Here is a 21,186-nt window from a genome sequence, read left to right on the forward strand (position 1 = left end):
TTCAATTTATTGACAGCACCATTCATACTTTGGCATGTAGTCATAAATGCAACAACAAAAACAACAGTGAACATGAAATAGTCTACAAGTAGTTGTGTTATAGTAACATATATAGTAAATTTTCAGTATTTTACCGCGGTGGTCTAAAGGTAGAGCGTTCGCCCCGCATGCAGAAGGTCGGGGTTCGAATCCGGCCGCGACAGACCTAAGTCGTTAAAAAAGGTTGTGACAGTTCCAGGTGTGAATGTCACGGGTCATTTTTAAGTATGACCCGTGTCGCACTTGACTTATTTATTTTCCCGTGTCGCAGCACAGGCATCCGAAGTGTGGATAGCTTGTGTATCTTATGCACATACCCATCCCCCTTACTAGAATGACTCGTAATTATACAGAACGCTTTTGAGATAACCATTTGTGAGATATTTTAAAAGATCTCACGAGTGTCATCTCAAAATCTTACAGACGGTAGAAACCGACTATTCTGAACGACTTATGAGGGTGATCAATCTGATTAAAATACAGATCTCTCAAATAGCACACAGCACAGAGCTGTGCGCTATTTGAGAGATTTGTATTTAATCAAATTGGAGGGTGATCGGTGGAGAAATAACATATTTTTGATAAATTATTGGTTCTGTATAAAAATAATTTATTTCTAGAAGGGGGGGGGGGGGTGTACATCCACGCTTCAGGTGCCTGTGGTCACAGTAGGTGCGGTACGCGAAAGAACCCTCGCTGCTCAATGGCCGTAAGCGCGCAGCCGAGTATAGGCCTAAATTTGAAGCCCTTCACTGGTATTGGTGACGTCTCCATCATCTTCACAAGTCAAATTTTTTCACTATAGTATTCCTCTAATTAATATATTTTTCAAAGTTTTGTGTGGTATATCTAGAGACGTTTAATCTCTGTTGCAGTATAAACGATTTTCTTTGCCATGATATTCTAGAACCAGGGTTTTGTCAACTCCTTAAATGTAGATACTGCTAGTTGATCATTAAAATTATTCAAAAACTCTAATAGTTGGTCAGTCTTGAATAAAATTTAAACATAATTTCATAACACAAATAGAGTAAAGGGAATTGACCAAGCTCAAATAGAACAGCACTATTCGATGATCTTCGTGAACACCTAGTATGTCTTTAAGTATCTGAAGTTGTATTTTTTCCAAATGGATAATGACCTGGGGAGAGTAAATTAACAATCCAAATTTCAGAGCCATTGGTTAAAATTGGAACTACCATAGACCGGTGTATTCTGATCATTATCTCAACAAAAAATACATTTGAAGGGAAATTGGATCTCATTGCACAGTGCGCTTTTTAAGCTCGTTCTGACAATTGTTCAACTGAAACTTTAATTTTTCCATCAGATTTACATACAACACCCAAGTATTTATATCGATTTGTATATCTATATATATGATTATGATTGAAGTAAAAAAAAAACATACTCATTGTCGCTTTTTATCGTTGGATAAAAAAAATCATAACATTGCTTTGGTTTTTTTTATCATTCCCAGATAATATATTGACAATAGTTGTATAAGTTATCTATATCGGAGGCCCAGCTGGGGACTCTGATACAAGGATAAGGTCATCCGCAAAAATAGTGGTTATAATAGCCACTTTGTTTAAATAAGCTGGATCTGTTGATGCAGTTGTCAAAATAAGTTGAAAAGTTATCAATGAAAATATTAAAAAGTATTGGACTAAGATTATCACCCTGTTTAACTCCTTGATTTGCTTTAAAAAAACAAAAAACCCACTCATATGATTGTCGTTTCTGCAAGAGTAATGAGTATTTAAATACATGTCATATAACAGTTTAAAAAATTGTCACCTTTTTCATTAAGTTTATATAGAAGTGCAAATTAAATGTCTTCAATTCAAAATATCCACAATATTGAACTAATGATCGGTTTGCTCTCTTAAATAAAAGAATTGATGCGCACATTAATTAATCCCATATACAAATGCGTTCTAAATAATTAAAAGATATCTTCAATTAAGGAGATACAGTCAAATCATTAATACCGAGCTCCAAATTAAATTTGTGAGCAATAATTCTAAATTCTACCACATTGATGCGCATGAGAGTTGATGAGAGCAATTTAATTGAATTGATGCAAGAAAACAAACAAATTCAAAACACATTTTTTATCATTACCCCCCCCCCCCAAACCCCACCCATAACAACACAATTAATACAGGAGCCTGTTTTACGTTTTATTTCTATGGAGATCATGTCAACTCATACGAATCCTTATTAAACTGCAGTCAAAGATGTCAAGCCTGAAGTTACGGAGAATGAGGACTATGGTCGTACTAACGTTTAAAATCATTAATAAAGAAACACTTGTTTATCTTCAAAATCTCATCATAATGAAAAACAACTCGTAAACTCGGACAGATATAAAAATTCAACAGAAGAACAACTAGTTATGGTCTAAATTCTTTCCCCCCTTCCTGATTCCTTTAGACAAACTTCTTTAAATCAATTTACAGGGCCGTAAATTAACCTTCAATTTGGAGGAGGCAGGAAATTAGGCGGGGGTCTGGGGGCCGCCCAGGTCCCCAGACGCTGAGCACATTTTGTGCACACTGAACACGTTTCGTGCAAAATCCTTGATTCTAGGGCCTTCTAAGATGTTACTTGACTAACTCATTCTAAAAGAAAGATTTGGAATGCTTTTTAAGGGAGGTATCATTTTATTTTTTTTGGGCTCAAAAGTTGGAGGAGGCAGCTGCCTCCTCCGCCTCCATGTAATTTACGGCCCTGATTTAATTAAATCACAAACCAACAGTTGGGGAGGGGATTCGGCAAGTGCAGTGCATAATAATATTGTAATTTGTTCAGCTTGATTATTGTCTTCTTGGTGCTTGGTTTCTTACTTATTTATTCACAGCTTTTAGATACATGTATTACTATTTTTGTTCGTTTTCGTAATGCTTTTAAGGTTATTATCTTGCTTTGATTGGCATGCTAGTCTAATTTGAGTTACTCTATATATACCTATGGAGCTTTTATGTTTTAATTTATCAGAGAGACTTTTTATACCGTAGAAACAATGTAACACTATATATGAGGCAATTTTTCATATTTGAATATATATATCATATATATAATTATGTATCTTATACTACATGGCTAACAACACTTGCATGTGCTTTAGTGCCAATAAAGAATTGAATTGAAATTTGCAACTAAAGTCATATCTATTTGGCATTGTCTTAGCATTTCTTAGTCCTTCTGTTTTCTGCTTACATTTTGTTGGCATGAGCTTCTTATCCTTATATATCTCCTTTATTTTATGTTGTAGAAATTTGTGTCTTAGATTAGTTATGTTCGCATATATACTGTATATACCTTTGTGTCTGTAACATATACGTACTACGTCTCTTATAACAGTATGATATATATGTCTCTTATATTATTATAATATCTATGTCTAGTCGGTAAATAGCTCTTCAGAGCTCATGTTGTATTGCTTTTTTACTACGTCCGACTTTAGATAAATATTATGATATTTGATAATTATTCATAGAAAATGATCGAGAGCTTGTATCACTCAAGATTCGATGGTGAAATCATACTTCATATAATGAGCCACCTGTTTATCTCGTTATTACGATTTTCTAACTGTTTACGTAATTATGACTTGTTATCTCATTATTAGGACTTAAAATATCTCGTCATTATACGACTTTTATCAACAACGGAAAATTCCGGTTTTGTCCGACCGTATTTTTAAGCGTCTAGTTAACACAGAGGGTTTAAAACTTGTTCTCATCCAGAAAATATAATATCAACAGCAACTGAATGCATCTTTTCAGGTATGATTCTTGTTAGTTTCGTCAGGATAGAATAGAAGAAGTGGCGCATTTAGAGGGGGCCAGCCCTCTCCGTTTTCGCTAAAAATTTACAAAATATTGTGAGTAAAACTCCAGATAACTGAGTAATTTAGCTATTAGATCTAGTATTAATTCAATTTTAATACATTAAATGTTGTGTGTGCCCCCCTCCCCTGGCCCCCCTTCGGAAATCCTCGATCCACCACTTCAATATTCAGAGTTACTAGGAATTGCTTCCCGGTCAATTGGAGCACAAGAGTTCGAAATCTGATTAATAAAGTCAATAAAAATCACTCGATTGACCTATGAACTATGTCCGTAATCACAAATGCTTGAGAACAGGGCACACAGCACCCCCCCCCCCCCCTCCCCTATCCGAAACACCTGTGATTCTCACGTCTAAATGCAAAGCGCTTGGAGAAGGAGCAATCACTATTTATGTTTACATCTTAGGTTTGACATGGCCATGGCACAAGCAGGACTTGGAACTCACGATCTCCTGGCTACGGAGCGAATGCTCTATCACTGTAAGGACACTACACCTGTGGTGCAGGGTCTGATTTCTTAACTTTTAGGTCTAACACTGTGACCCATACTTTATGCATGATCGACTTGTTATTTAGTTCTTAGTTTAGGTCCATTTCTTGAAGTTTCGTAAACTAACCCCCTATAAATATAATAATATTTAATAATAAAAACCTACCTACCTACCTACCTACCTTGGTTTTTTGCCCTGGTAACAAGAAACAATTTTTTTTTTGGCCTTACTGCTGATTACCATGACATTGCTATAAAACATGACAGATTATCCAATACATCTTCATTTTCATCCTTGATGATGGAACTGGCAATATACAGTAAAACTCACTTATAATGAACATGCTTATAATGAATTCATGTTTATTATGAAGTGATATTTATTCCCCAAAAATTTTATTGGATATAACGAAATTTAGGTTTAATGAATTGTTTTTCACTTGCCTTGGAGGTTCACAATAACTGTGTTTTACTGTATGTTTCAGTGCAAGATTCAAATGATTGCTGTGAAACCCTTGTCTAATTAAACCATATTTTTTGGTCTACCATACATGTTAGGTGAATGAAAAGTAACATTAGTTGGAACTATTTCCTGACTCAAGTGTTGCAATTTTTATGCCCCCCTTTGAAAAAGAGGGGGCATATTGTTTTGCACCTGTCGGTCGGTCGGTCTGTAGACCATGTGTTGTCCGCTCAATATCTTGAGAACCATTCACTTGATGATAATGATCTTTCATATGTGGGTTAGTTATGAGTAGAAGAGGATCCCTATTGTTTTTCAGGTCAAAAGGTCAAAGGTCAAGGGTCAATCTACTCTGGACATAGGAATATAATGTCCGCTCAATATCTTGAGAACCCTTTGCTTGAAAGACATCAAACTTGGCACACTGGTACATCCTAAGGAGTAGATGACCCCTATTGATTTTGAGGTCATATGGTCAAAGGTCAAGGGTCAAACTGGGCATAGGAATATACTGACCATTCAATGTCTAGAGAACCCTTTGCTTGACAGACATCAAACTTGGTATGCCAGTACATCTTTAGAAGAAGATGACCCCCATCGATTTTGAGGTCAAAGGTCAAGGGTCAAACTGGACATAGGAATATACTGTCTGTTAAATATCTCGAGAACCCTTTGCTTGACAGACATCAAACTTGATACACTGGTACATCTTCAAGAGAAGATGACCCCTATTGATTTTGAGGTCACATGGTCAAAGGTCAAGGGTCAAACTTGACATGGGAATATACTGTCTGCTCAGTATCTTGAGAACCCTTTTCTTGACCGACATCAAACTTGGTACACTGATACGACTTCAGGAGAAGACGACCACTATTGATTTTGAGGTCACATGGTCAAAGGTCAAGGGTCACACTAGACAGGAATATACTGTCCGTTCAATATTTTGAGAACCCTTCGCTTGACAGACATCAAACTTGGTACACTGGTACATCTTCAAGAGAAAATTACCCCTATTTATTTTGAGGTCACATGTTTAAAGGTCAAGGGTCAAACTGGACATAGGAATATACTGTCCGTTCAATATCTTGAGAACCCTTTGGTTGACAGACATCAAACGTGGTACACTGGTACGTCTTCAGGAGAAGACGACCCCTATTGATTTTCAGATCACATGGTCAAAGGTCAAGGGTCAAACTGGACATTGGAATATACTGTCTGCTCCATATCTTGAGAACCCTTTGCTTGACAGACATGAAACTTGGTACACTGGTACATCTTCAAAAGAAGATGACACCTATTGATTTTGAGGTCGCATGGTCAAAGGTCAAGGGTTAAACTGTACATAGGAATATACTGTCCGCTCAATATCTTGAGAACCCTTTGCTTGACAGACATCAAACTTGGTACACTGGTACATCTTCAGGAGAAGATGACTACTAATTATTTTAAGGTCACATGGTCAAAAGTCAAGGGTCAAATTGGACATAGGAATATACTGTCCATTCAATATCTTGAGAACCCTTTGCTTGACAGACATCAAACTTGGTACACTGGTACATCTTCAGGAGTTGATGACCCCTATTGAGTTTTAGGTCACATGGTCAATCCACTCTTGACATAGGAAGATATTGTCTGCTCAATATTTTGAATTGATGATACTACTCTCAATTAAATGATGTGTGTGTGTATAACCCTTTTCAATTTTGCACCATGGGGGGCATATGTGTTTTACAAACATCTCTTGTTTTTTATTGAGATACACGTGGGTTTAAATGAATGAAACTTAAATGAAATTGGAACATTGGTTACAATAAGGTACAGTAAGAGATGGTTACAACAAACACACTTATATAATGAATTCAGATTTACAACACTGATTTTCATTCCCTGTAGCTTTAAGATATATTATGAACTTATTGTACTATATAACAAATTACGTTTATAACAAATCAACATTGTTCATCCCCAGCACTTCGCTGTAAGCGTGACTGATTTATATGTATTTGCAGAAGAGACTACAATAAATGTGATATTAGGAAGAATGACATACAGGACTAATTAGCCGTACCCAGAGAAATGGATGGAGACCTAGCTCTGGCTTTAAAACTCCAAGAGGAGTTTTACAGAGAAAACAGGGGCCTAAACAGCAATAGCCCATCCACCAGCAATGGACCACTGTCTCTGGCAGATCAGAGCTGGGAGTTCATGGATCCTAATCCAGACATCAGGGCGTTGTTTCTACAGTACAATGACCGGTTCTTCGGGGGAAGACTAGCTGGGATAGAAGTCAAATGGAGTCCAAGAATGACTCTGTATGTTGACACTCCAAAATCAGGCAACATCTGTAGCTACTAACTTTAGATGCCATGCAACTTTTGGAAATTAGGAATTTACCTATTGTAAATTTGTGTCAATGTTTCATTTAAATTCATGAATTCGCAAGATTTTGCAAATCCGTTGGCTGTGATGTTGAAGGTTGTACATTGAAACATTACATGAATTGTGTATTTTTGTGGTTTTAAATTCTGGGGATAGATCACCCAAGTCCCCATGAAATCCACAAAAGTTGAACCCCCACAAAATATGATGAATCTTATAGAATTAAGCTACTACAATTAACTCGGGAGATCAATAGTAGCAAATATACCGAGAATGTGTAAAAATGTTTTCCCATTCATGTTATCAGGTTTTAAGTTAAATAATTAGATGAACCTTTGTATACAGGTGTGCTGGATTGTGTGTTTACGAGGGAAGAGGTGGGCTGTGCTCAGTCAGATTAAGTTTACCTCTCCTAAAGTTGAGGCCAAGACGAGATCTTGTTCAAACTCTCCTTGTAAGTTGTTCTCACACATATTAAATAATATTTAATAAATTACATGTATCTTTTGTTTCATTTCCTTAAACTTCCTTGAAATTCATATAAATACTGCAATGCAAGGAAAGTTGATAATACAGGTAGTTTTATAAAAAAAATGTGTTTGTGTCTTCTTGCAGCATGAAATGATCCATGCCTATCTATTTGTGACAGATAACAATAAAGTAAGTATATTTTATATAGGGGTGAAACGATACAGTACCTTTTCGATTCGATTCGATTTTCGATACTTTAGTCTCGATTCGATGATTTTCGATTCGATACAATAGCATGTACCAAATTCTTTATAATGCTAAGATTTTTTTTTATGTTTCATTGTATTTATTGATCTCTGCAAATAAATTCTGCATAATAAAAAAGCGGTTAACATAAAGCAACACTCTTATCACTTGTCCTAAAGCCGAACTATCACTATACCCATGATTTATACATTGGGGGTGCATTTTTCAACTCGACTGTGTCCATTTTGGTACAGCAAAGTTTACTCGTACGTTGATTGGGCAATTTTCAATTTCATTGGCCAATCAGAAACCGTGATATCAAAAGCAATGTATGCTATGATTCTAGAACCGTATCGAACCGAAACAGACCCGGAATAAATCGAACATCGAATCGAGACCTCTACATCGCGATTCAGCTGCATCGCGATGCATTGTTTCACCCCTAATTTTATATGACTATCTCAATCATGTTAATTATAAATGCGTTGGAACATTATGACGTATAGCAGATATGTTTGAGAACTGTCTCCAAGTTGATAGTACATTTCATACTTTGTAATTAATTTTTAAATTCCAATAGGATCATGATGGTCATGGACCTGAATTTCACAAACATATGTACCGCATCAACAAAGAGGCAGGGGTGAACATTACAGTAAGTTATCAGTATCTACTGTAGATATGGAAATTCACAAGGTCATAGCTTATACTAAATACACAAGAAAATCCTGTGTTCATAAATATTCCCCTTCATGTATTGGTTCCATTTACAATGCACGAGAGAAAATGTTTACAAATCCAAAGAGAAGGGTTGTCCTTTGAGTTCTTGTAATATTGATAACACATGGAAATTTCAACATTTGCAGTATTCAGTGTTTTTTGGAAAATTGCACCCTGTGATCCTTATTATGATTTGACCAGGTATACCATACATTCCATGATGAAGTGGCAGAGTACAGACAGCATTGGTGGAGGTGCGATGGTCCATGTCAAAATCGGAAGCCATACTTTGGTTTTGTGAAGCGAGCCATGAACCGACCTCCAGGACCTAGAGATCCTTGGTTCAGAGACCACCAGAACTCCTGTAATGGGACATTTATTAAGGTGAAGGAACCGGAGAATTATGGGAAGAAAAAGAAGAAAGAGGATGTCAAACTGGGAAAGGCGATAGATAAATCAGGTACTAACTTGGAATGATAGTGGCATCATTGAATATCTGAAAAATCATTGAGTGTGACACTTACTGTCGACAGCAGAAAACTATAGGTGGAAGGACACTTTTACATGTCCTCTGTAAAATATGCTTTCCTTCTATTTCCACTTCTTGAATTATTTAAAAGAAATTCTAGAATATAATTTTGCATATACACTGTATGTATATTTTAGCTTACCTGAGCCAAAGGTACATGTGAGCTGTTTACTATGCCTTCCTGATCAGAATGTGTCTGGCGTCTGTCTATTAATATTTCACATCATTGATGTCTTCTTCAGAACCACTGGGCCAAATTCAGCTAAACTTCTACAATTAAAGCATTCTTTGGTGAAATAGATAAGTTCTCTTTAAATGAAATGTATGCTGTCTTCCAAATGATGTCACCAGATAGTATACATAAGGTGTGTTCATGAAAAATAAAAAAAAATCTTCTCAAGAGCTGCTGAGAATACACCAGAAAAAACTTTTTAAAAATCTTTGGTAAGAATAACAAGACTCTGAAGTTAGCAACACAACACACAAGCATCCTCGTTAGGTGTAGAAACCACAGCTCCACCCTCAAGGATGGATTCTTAAGTTATACATAGAAACAACTAGGCTTCAGTTTATTAGAACAGAAAGCAAACACACTCATGTCATATACCTTCAGGTTTGTTCAAAATCATGGTCCTAGGAGCCAGGTAAGGTCAAATGAGTGCATTCTATCACAAAGTACTAAACCCTTAGTTTTGGAAGAAGTTATCTCATTAACCTACAGACTTCATATTCCGTATGTGAGTGGACAGTGGTCAAGGAAGACATTTATAAATTTCTAGGTCAGGTAATTGTTGCTGTAAGGAATTTACTTTTAGATTTTGTGACAGAATAACACTTTTTTTAGGTCACCTGAATTCATTCAGGTGACCTATTGCTATCTGTTTTTGTCCGTCGTCGTTCGTCGTGCGTTAACATTTGAACATTTTCAGCTTCTTCTCTGAAACCCCTGAACCAATTTCAACCAATTTTGGCATATAGCATCTGTGGGTGGAGGGGAACAAAAATTGTGAAATTCGTGGTCCCTGCCCCCCTGGGGCCTGAGGGGTGGGGCAAAAACCATCAAAATGAGTGTAATTTTAAAAAATCTTCTTCTTTACTCCTGGACATCAAGAAGCCAAACTGTGGGCATAATTATAATGAGCGTTGAGCCCTCTACCAAAATTGTGAAATTCATGGCCCCTGGGGCAGGGGTTCTTGTGTTAGGGTGGGGCTCTATTGGTCATATAGTGAAAGTGTAGAAATTCTTTGAAAATCTTCTTCTCTGTCTCTGGGTATTAAGTAGACAAACTAATAGCATGGTAATGATGAGCAAGGATGCCTCTTTATACCCCCCGCAACAAGTTGTTGGGGGGGTATACTGGAATCGGGTTGTCCGTCTGTCCGTCCGTCTGTAGACGCAATGGTTTCCGGGCTCTAAAGCATTATCCTTTCCACCTACCGTCACCATATCATATATATGGACTACCCATGGGATGAAGATGTTCCCTATCGATTTTGGGGTCAAAAGGTCAAAGGTCAAGCACACTGGACATCGAAGTAGCAATATGGTTTCCGGGCTCTAAAGTGTTATCCTTTCCACCTACAGTCACCATATCATACATATGGACTACCCATGGGATGAAGATGTTCCCTATGGATTTTGGGGTCAAAAGGTCAAAGGTCATGCGCACTGGACATTGAAGTAGCAACACTCAGAAAAGAGGTAGTTTATACCTATTACCAACACCCTTTGGGAGATTGGGGTAAGCGGGGGGTATTCTTAGTGAGCATTGCTCACAGTACCTCTTGTTAAAAATTTTGAAATTCATGGCCCCTGGATCAGGGGTTCTGGTGCTAGGGTGGGGCTCTATAAGTCATATAGTGAAAATGCATTATTTCTTTGAAAATCTTCTTCTCTGTCCTTGGGTATTAAGTAGACAAACCAATAGCATGGTTATGATGAGCAAGGATGCCTCTTTCAAAATTGTGAAATTCATGGCCCCTGGGTCAGGGGTTCTGGTATTAGGGTGGGGCCCTATTGATCATATAGTGAAAATGCATTTTATTTCTTTGAAAATCTTCTCCTCTGCTGCAGGGTATTAAGTAGACAAACTAATAGTATGATAATGATGATCAAGGATGCTTCTTTCAAAACTGAAATGTATGGCCTCTGGGTCAGGGGTTCTGGTGCAAAGGCGGGGCTGACCACATAGCTATTCAATGTTTCTTCCATCCAAAAGTAAAATTCTTATATTTAAACACAAACCTAATTCAAACATTGGAAGGTTGTTACATGATACTCAGGTGACCTATAAGGCCCCTGGGCCTCTTGTTTCTTTTACCAACATAGTTTAAGTGGGCAACTGTCTTTAAGAAAAAACACCTATGGGTTCTCAAGTCACTAGCTTAATGAGCAAGGTCACGAAAGAAAAAATACTATAGATGTGCACTAAAGTATTTTCAATCTGTGGACTTTATATCTTGTATAAAGTTGAGTGAAGGTAAAATTAAGATGCCTGTATATTTTGGTGCTTTATGGCATGAACTTGCAAGGGCATTGGTTGAATAAGTTTGTTAAAATATACTTTAGCAGCTTTTTGAGACCTGTTGTATGCAGTTCATTAATGGGCTTTGGCTTATTTTTTTTTTTTTCATTTCATTTTATTCAGGTATAAAATATAACAGAATGTCATGATTGTAAATTTAAAATAACAAATTGAAACCTGGCATAATCTATAGTACTATGCAGTTATAACAGTTAAAGAATAAGTGACTGTATGAATAACATGACAAATGATGATATCTTAACCTAAGGATAACCCATAAAAGCTTAAATTAGCTTATTTCCAATGGGGTCCTTATATTTATACAATATATATGATCAACAGACAAAAAAAAATAAACATTACATGACTAACATATGGAATTTTGGCAGGTTTTGATTAATAGTTGTATAATGCATTGATAATGACAACCTTCAGACATATTTTATACTAGAATACTAAAGTGATAAAAAATACTAGTGATAAAATAATACTAGTAAGTATTAAACAAATTTGTACATGTTATCTGGTTCTGCCCCTTGCCTTGCTAGCTAATAAGGACTTTACAGCTTTTTTAAAACTTTGCTTAGTTGCCAACTCTTTTGTATTTATAAAGGTAAATTATTCCAATCCTTGATAGCATTGTAAAAAAAAAAACAAGAAGATTATCTGCCTTTTATCTTATGTATGATAAAAATTTTGTTTGTAGCACTTCTAGTATTATTATTGTTTAGTACAAATTGATCATAGAGATAATGTGGGGCTTTACCATGAAATATATTAAATACATGGTTCAATCTTAGTTGAGTAGCTCTGTCATCCACTTTTAACACGCCCAAAGAGTCTAGAATGTCACTAGAAATGCTAGTTCTAGGACCTAGATTTAAAATAAATCTGACAACTTTGTTTTGGGTTACTTGCAATTTTTGTTTAAGTTGTTTGCCAATACCACAATACCAAGAAGAACATGCGTAATAAAAATAGCATTGTATTAAGATAGTATGGGGTCAGATTTAATGTTCAAAAGCTTACAGATCATGTTTCAACAATAGGAGATTCACTCAGGTGAGCACTATGGCCCTTGGGCCTCTATTTCCAGCTATGAGAACATTTCTTTAAACATTGTGTACTTTCACTCTTGCAGCAAGCCCAAACAAAGACATTAGAACTTTCTTTGGAAAAGGACATTTATTATCCAGTAGAAACAGTTCTGAAGAATCTCAAACTAAAGCAAGCCCTGTTAAGGATGCACCAGGAAAAGCTGCAACAAATTCAAAGAACCCACCAAAATTTTATGATACAGATTCTGATGATGAACTTGATGTTAAGGATCCCGAAAAGAAACTGACAAAAGATAGAAACAATGATTTTGACATCAGTTTTGGTCAAAAAGACCTGCCAGAGGCCATTTTGAAAGATTTGTTGTCAGATTCTGATGATGAACTGTTGTGTGATGCTATGGAAAATTATTCAGGTTCAAAAACCAGTGATTCCATTTCAAGAAATACAGCACAACCAAAAGATGTAGAAATATGTGATATATCCAGCAAGTCTTCCCTTTCTATGCCTTCGACTTCCAAGTGCAACGAAAATTCAATGAATGATGTTCAAAATAAACTCAGGGAAGTTTGGGGTCAAAAGTTTGAAAACCTTGTGAAAAATAAGACACAGGGTAAATCAGCAATCAAAAGGTCTTTGTCAAAACCACAACATGTGTCGGCTACGAAAAAAATTAAAACGGACCAAAAGAGAGTTCAGTTACCAGGCAATGCTTCTCCATCCGAGGATGAATCTTCTAGAATTCCTTGCAGAACTGAAAATATTTTCCAGACAGATGAACCCACAATATATAACCCAGTTTCATCACCTTCCAATGGAGTGGAGAGTGATATTTGTAAATGTCCAGTTTGTAGCAAGAACATTTTATTGACACATATTAACCAGCATTTGGATGGGTGTCTTGGAATTACTTAAACAGGCCACTGTGAAATCATATAGTCAAAGGCAATAAGTTTCATTGGTTCAAAGCAATCAAAATGTTTTAAGATAGATTAAGATTTAGCAATATTGTAATCATGTTTGTTATTTTTCCCACATGGTGCTTTCTCTGAACACACTAAAATAAAGTTAGTGTTGGCTGTTGATTGTGATTTTGAATTAGTTATAAACCCCCCCCCCCCACACACACACACAAAAACAACACCCAAAATACCATTTAAAACTGGCCTCCCTTTGAAAACTAGTATTAGGAATCTATATACAGAAATGCATGTGTCACAACAGGAAAAATTGCAGCTCATTCAGGGATATAAATTTTACTCTGCAAAGGGTAATATATTTGATGCAACCAAGTAATTTTTTTATGGTTCTCTATTTAGATTGAGAGATTAGGTGCACAATTTACCATGGCAACTTTGATCTAGAGAATTTACAACCTGTTTGGATCACATCACTTGAATTTGTCTAAGGGGTGTGCAACTGTCATTGGAAAATAGTTTTAGAATAACCCAGGGCCCACTAAACCTAGCTGCAATAATGTAGCCCTTTCCGATTTTTTTATTCTGACATTTTAGGGATACATGTTAAAGTTAGAGGGGTTATAAATGAGCTACATTTACCGGTATACAGAAGATTAAGAAATTAACACAATGGTTTTAATGTCGTTGTGTTCACGATTTATCATTTCCCTCACAAAATTAAACCCAATGTGAATATCATTAAAAGTATTTTAATGCTTTCGTGATCAGAATTTTAAAAGTAAATTTTCTCATGATATGAAATTAAAACGACACCATGATGATTGTACCCATGTAAAAAAACTGAAATTTAAGCATCATGGAATAAAGCAACTTGCAATATGTACATTTTCATTACTGGTCAATAGTTGGATATTTACACCTGGTATGTATTCCAAATCTACCATTCTGAACAAGATTGTAGATTTTGGCTTTATGACAGTAGTGTTTGCAATGTTTTCATTAGCTTTATACAACAGGAAAAAAAAATTAAATTTCTAAATAAGGACTTGGCTACCAGTGGCCATTTTCACAAAAAATCATGCTACTAAGATACAAATTTGCTCAGCCTTGCACTCAGTTGAGTGTAACCGTGTCCTGAGTAAGAATAAAGATTTATCACCAATATATATATACTTATAGTTTTGCTCTTTCAGAACTATATAAGCAAAGAATTATAAAAGAATTGGAATGTTTTGTATTTTCATCTTATTGAAGGTTGAACTGAAAATTTTGTTTTTAATGTTTAGAATGCTTAACTAAGGTATTTCTGATGGTTAACAAAACTTTGAATTTCAGTTGTTGAGGTACATGGGAGATGCAGAGCTCGTAATGCTTTGTTATGTAAACAAGGCTTGTGCCTTGTTTTTCTTTACATAGGTTAGATATACTAGGTAAAGTTTTGTTTAAATCAGATTTTTTTTCCAATTCAAAAGTGATTCTGAAGACAATTAAATACTTTGTAGTGTTTGCACATCTCTATGGCAAGCCCTTTTACTATTTATTCGAACAATAAGATATCTCTTTAAATTAAAGAGATATCTCTTATTATAAAGAGATATCTCTTTAAAATGAGAGATATCTCTTAATCTTAAGAGATATCTCTCTAAATAAGAGATACCTCTTTCACTTGGAGAGATATCTCTTTCACTTAGAGAGATATCTCTTTTAATTTTAGAGATATCTCTTACACTTTAAAGAGATATCTTTTTCACTTTAAGAGATATCTCTTTCACTTAGATATCTCTTATACTTTAAGAGATATCTCTTTCATTCAGAGATTTATCTCTTTACCATAAAGAGATATCTCTTTTACTCTGAGAGATATCTCTTTTACTTTGAGAGATATCTCTTTAAGAATTCCTAAAGAGATATCTCTCAAAGTATAAGAGATATCTCTTTAATTGTTGAAAAAGAGATATCTCTCAAAGAGAAAGAGATATCTCTTTCCAATATTTTTATTAGCTTGAATACTGAAGTAATTCTCCCTAAAACGGAAGCCCGCCAAAGCAAATCTTGCCATGATGGCTGGGGTGTTGCTAAAATGCGGAACGAAAAATGGAACGGAAGACGGAACGGAACAGATAACGGAAAATATATTATGCAATAATGTTATGAGGAGGTCAACATTTTGCAAAATCAAAAGGCTTATTATGAACAAGGAATGCAGAAATTACAGATAGAACAGGAAGTCATCCTCAGAATCCACCATTTCATATTGATACCTCATACTAATGCATTATTATGTATTTTTTACATGGTGTGTTTTGTGGATGAATTTACTAACAGGCGCTTGCTTAATAATTTGCATAGTAAGTTTTAATAAAAAATGTCAAGCAAGCGCCTGTTGGCACCATCTTTTTCCTCCGGCTTTGTCATCCCTCCCCCCCGATTTTGACAGTATGTTGTTTCACAAATGAAGAAAAAATAAATAAGGTAACATACTGAAAAATACTTCAATTATAATTCAACCCCTTTCAAATTCTATTACTTTATTCTGGCTGGTATGGTAAGAAAATATTTTATGAGCCCATCTAATGAATAAAAGGTACACCCACCCACCCCCTCCCCCCGAAAACAACATTGTAAAAGATAAAATAATTTTTTGAACAATTTCCCCCAAACATAGCCTTTTTAAATCGAACGTGCTTTTAATCGAACTACATATGTTTAAGATAACTGAATTTGAATTTGAATTTAGTTCTACACCTGGTACAATATACATTTATGTATCACATCAAATTTTAAAGTGAACGAATCCGGTGAAGAAAAAAGTTTTGCCTCATTTGGGATGAATCTATGTGAAAGTTCGTACATTTACCGATATCCTGTGGATTAGTGTTGAAACTGAAGAGATACAACAGGAAAGAATATTGAAACAAAACCAATGTTAACTAGGGTGAAGTTTACGACCAATAGTAAGAGGAATTAACAGATTTATTTCATAATATATGAAATAGCTAAAAAGCTAACACAGAATATATGCTTGAATGGAATTAAAAGTCATCTCATTATTAATCCAAATGTTAAGCTATAAAAGTATTTAGTTTAAGAATTAACTGCCAGAAGTCCTCCCTATTTAGGATTGGAGTGCCACGGTTACTAAGTCTCCTGTGAGTTAAAAAATGATAAATCAAACAAAAGATAAAAGATGTTTAACTTGTTGACTAAATAAAATCATGAATTATTATTGTTTTATATATATATCACACTCCCTGTTGTAAGTACACACATACACGGTATTATGTGTAAAAACAAATACATGTACATGTGCGTTAATGATGTTTTTCCGGGGGGGGGGGGGGGAGTATAAACCATGTGTGTTCTTTTCATTCTCTACCCATAGGTGTCACTGCTTGCTAACACCTCTGTCATTGCCAAAATTTCGAAATTCTTGTAAAATGTATTGTAAATTCTTATACTAACGTTTAACTAAATTCGCTTAATCAATTTATAATGCAAAATTTTAAGATAAAGTTGTTTTATCGCTTATAAACAATTCCCAAATTGTTGATTTTAATCAAAATGAATCTCCCCCCCCCCCCCCCCCCCCCCCGACTTTTACCGTTATCTACAATAATCATTCTAATCTTCAAATTCCGTTCTGTTTCGTTTTCTGTCCTGCGTTTTAGCATCACCCTGATGGCTGCAATCCCGTGGGAAGATTTTGCTTTTACTGCATGTGAAATGTAAACATGTACAGGTGACAAAAACAAAGACAATAAATTGATGAAATATGCGAGCTAGACTAGATTTCGCCTCTTGGCAACTTGACAATGTTACCCCAACCACCTCTTCAACCTTTCCCGCCATTTGTACACTAGAAGTATTTTGTTTGGTTAAAAAATAGGGTTACATCATTTCAATGACAATGCAACAGGGAAAAGTCATTATGGTCATCGGGGAGAAAATCTGGATAGATATCTCTTTAGATTAAAGAGATATCTCTTTTTGAAAATTTGAAGAGATATCTCTCTAACTTAAAGAGATATCTCTTTTTACATCAATAGAGAGATATCTCTTTATGCTAGAGAGATATCTCTTTCTCTCTGAGAGATATCTCTAGCTTTGAGAGATATCTCTCAAGAGAGAAAGAGATAAAAAAGAATTGCGAGTGCTGTATCTCAATTATAACTCAACAGCTGATATTCAAATTTTGGTTGACCATTAGAAATACTTTAGGTAAGCAAATGTAAACAATAAAAATGGAAAAATAAAATTTGAAAATTTTCAGCTCACATTGTGTCCATGCCCCTTTAAATCATTAGAATTTTTGTGAAGGAAATACAGTCAGAAAGCTTTATTTACTGTAGACAAGGAAAGTTTTGTCCCTGCTATTTTTGCCCATGTGCACTTGAAAATGATGTTGTCTACTTTTGAATTTGCCAATTAAAAGCCATTTTTTGCAACTTTGAAGTAGAGAATGGATTTATATTTGCCTACATAGGATATGGGGGAAAAATAAATGGGGATGGGGTGAGAGTTTCCTTGTCTACAGTATCTTAAATATAAGCCTGATTCAGAGGTTTGATATTTGATGGAAACTGCAACTTGTAAGTCTTTTAAAAATGGTGTCTACCTGAGCAATTTACATAAAGTGCAGTGTAATTACACTGTCCTTGTTAATTCACAAATTATAAGTGACTCCCGTGTCACGTATAGAGGAAGTCATTTGAATGCTTATCACAAAACCTGACAGGATGTCATTACTGGATATATGATGAGTCAATGTACATGTTCATCAAAAACATGGGTAATGTGTTAAATATATGGCAACAAAAGACCTGTCAAACATCTTCATTTATTTGGATTATCCAAGTACATGTGCAACGCTTCTGACATTTTTTCGAAAAATATTTTTACATCTCGATATGAAGAGTTCTTGTATATGTATCAGGAAGGAAGAAAATGCAATGGACCAGACTGGGATTCAAACCCGGGCCTCCTGAATGTCTAGTCAGGTGCTCAGCTACCAACTGAGCTAACTGGCCCCCAACGATCGAACCCGTCTGACTGCTACGTTCCTCCCTCCTTGAATGTCTTCACACTTGAAGACATCAACCCAGGATCTTAATCCCCTGGCAAGTATTTTCACCTGTCAGTTCCAGGGGCTGGTCTATGGCACCTAATGTAACATATACTGTAGGAGAGGAGAATACTGTATATTATATAAGCAGAATTTTTAGGGAGGATTTAATTTTGGCATTATTAGTGAGTGATGAGACTGCTAAAATTGAATATTGCTAACAATTTATTCCATATCAGAGGTAATGATTATCTTTCCCACAATTATAAAGTCGCTAAATTAGCTCTCGCTAAGTATATGAATATCTTCCCCCTTTTTTTGGTTGAAAAAGTGCTAAATTTTTGTCTCACAAAAAATTCTACTTATATGGTATTATGGCTGGATGGCTGGACCGGGAATCGAATCCAGCAATACAAGTCAGGTGCTCTAACCACTGAAGTGCCCAGGCCGATATCCACAGTCCATATAGCCCTTACTACTTTCTCCCTAAGTTGTCTTCACCACATGAGGAAACAACCCAGATTCTTTTGCCCCTGACAGGACTTTAACTTGAAGTCCAGGGGTGCATGGTCAATGGCACCAAATGTAACTGGGAGAAAATGCAATGGACCAGACCGGGATTTGAACCTGGGCCCCTTTAATCTCTAGTCGGGTACGTACTCTACCAACTGAGCTATCTGGCCACTGGCGTTTGAACCCATCTGATTGCTACACATGATTTCTGAAATGGGTTGAGATTTTATATTGTAGCAATATTATCATAATTCGTGCATTGGCCTGGTTATAAGCTCAGTTGTAGGATCACCAAGCTAGTAATGCAAGGATCCCCGATTGATCCATAGATTTTTTCCCTTTCTTTGCTACAATAACTTAGTAATGTCCATACACAACCTTCTGTAATGTGTAAGAGTTGACATCACATTTTTGCTTGCCACATCCAGGGTCTATCAAAATATTGTAACTCTAAAACATACCTGGTAATACACCTGTAAGTTTATTCAAGAAACAAGAGAAGATTCAAGTGAATTGTACCTGCAATGTCATGAAAAATCATATATTATTGAGAAAAACTACATTTGACCTTAAGGTAGTACTCTACATTGTCATAATAGCTGACTTCCTTTAAAACATGGATGAAAAAATCGATATCAGCAATATTTGACTTTTCCTTTTCCATTTGAATACCTAGCTGAGTAGCTCAGTAGGCTAGAATACCGACTGCTGATCGAACTGTAGGTCGCAGGTTTGAATCCAGCAGGGGTTTTAATTTTTTTTCAGATTACCTTCTACTAAAACTATTTTTTGACAAAATAAAGTAAATTTGAAAATTTTCAAATTCAAAATATTGTTGTACATATCCTCCACTTTTCATCTACATCAAATTTCTCTGGTGTAGCATATACCTCCTTAAAGTTAACTTGCATTACTGAACTTGACCAATGATCAAAAACTTGGATTATTCAATATTGTCCACAACTTTTTCACCAAGTTAAAGTAAGGTTTTAATATTTGGGATGTGTATACTCCTTATTGCAAAACCTTTTCATACATTTCAAAGATAGAAACCCCGGGAGTTTGAACTTTACCTACTTTCAGTCTCCTACCACTGAAACAATGCCAGAGTGTTCATATGCCCATCTGTTACTTATTTGTATGATATATAATCAACATCTGTTCAAAAACTGTTGAAATAAGGAACTTTTTTCTTTATATAAGACCATGATGTTTCCAAAATTACTGTAAATGTATTACATTTGGCTGTGTATTCTATTTAGTGCCTTTGGCGGAATGCAGCTTCCGCTAAATCAAGTACATTGCTAAATGCCATCCGTAAATCTAGATGTTTAAAGTAATTCAGGAATGCGCTAAATCAAATCTACGCTAACTTGATGAAAAAATGATTTCCGCCAAATATCGTACACGCCAAATATATTATGTTTACAGTACCTAGCTTGGTCCACAAGTCCCTGTCCCAAGGAATATTTGTGATCAATTTTTTATGAAAGATTGGGAGATAAGAGATCGGAAGGACAGACACAATAGCAACTAAAATTTCCAGGGAGCATAAGAAGTATCAAAACTTATTTCTTCTATAAGATCAAAATGAAGCATCAATAAACATAGCCAATATTTACTTCATATTGTATTATTTTAAGTTGTCATTTCATTTTTAAAAAAACCAAAAACGCACTGGCTTAGATCCTTCAAAGCATGTCCACCACTTCACTCTTTTTTTTATTATTTCAGGGTAGTTTATAGAAAACAAAAGTAGATTTTCAATTAATTTCATGATGAATACTAATAAAGTAAAATTTAATTATAGCTTACGGACTTCACCTTGTATACAGAGCAATATATATTAAAACTTAAAAGGTGCAAGCAGTAACTCTGGAGCAAGTGTTTCAGAGTTTTTGACTAAATTTATTC

At 35.4% G+C, this 21,186-nt stretch overlaps 2 protein-coding genes across 2 annotated transcripts in view; both read left to right on the forward strand.

Moving 5' to 3' along the window:
* Nucleotides 1–21,186, forward strand: part of LOC125652202 (BTB/POZ domain-containing protein 6-like) — a 294,494-nt gene that overhangs the window by 6,008 nt on the left and 267,300 nt on the right. The window lies entirely within an intron of this gene.
* LOC125651139 (uncharacterized) overlaps nt 3,751–21,186 on the forward strand; it is a 47,884-nt gene continuing 30,448 nt past the window's right edge. Inside the window, exons 1-8 of the mRNA XM_056166094.1 lie at nt 3,751–3,833; nt 4,305–4,378; nt 6,861–7,163; nt 7,576–7,684; nt 7,846–7,890; nt 8,528–8,602; nt 8,869–9,127; nt 12,863–13,688. Of these exons, the coding sequence (XP_056022069.1) occupies nt 6,928–7,163; nt 7,576–7,684; nt 7,846–7,890; nt 8,528–8,602; nt 8,869–9,127; nt 12,863–13,688 (1,550 nt within the window). The 5' untranslated portion in view covers nt 3,751–3,833; nt 4,305–4,378; nt 6,861–6,927. The remainder of the gene's footprint in view (nt 3,834–4,304; nt 4,379–6,860; nt 7,164–7,575; nt 7,685–7,845; nt 7,891–8,527; nt 8,603–8,868; nt 9,128–12,862; nt 13,689–21,186) is intronic.

The sequence above is a fragment of the Ostrea edulis genome, chromosome 5, assembly GCF_947568905.1.
Source record: "Ostrea edulis chromosome 5, xbOstEdul1.1, whole genome shotgun sequence".
Classification (NCBI taxonomy): domain Eukaryota; kingdom Metazoa; phylum Mollusca; class Bivalvia; order Ostreida; family Ostreidae; genus Ostrea; species Ostrea edulis.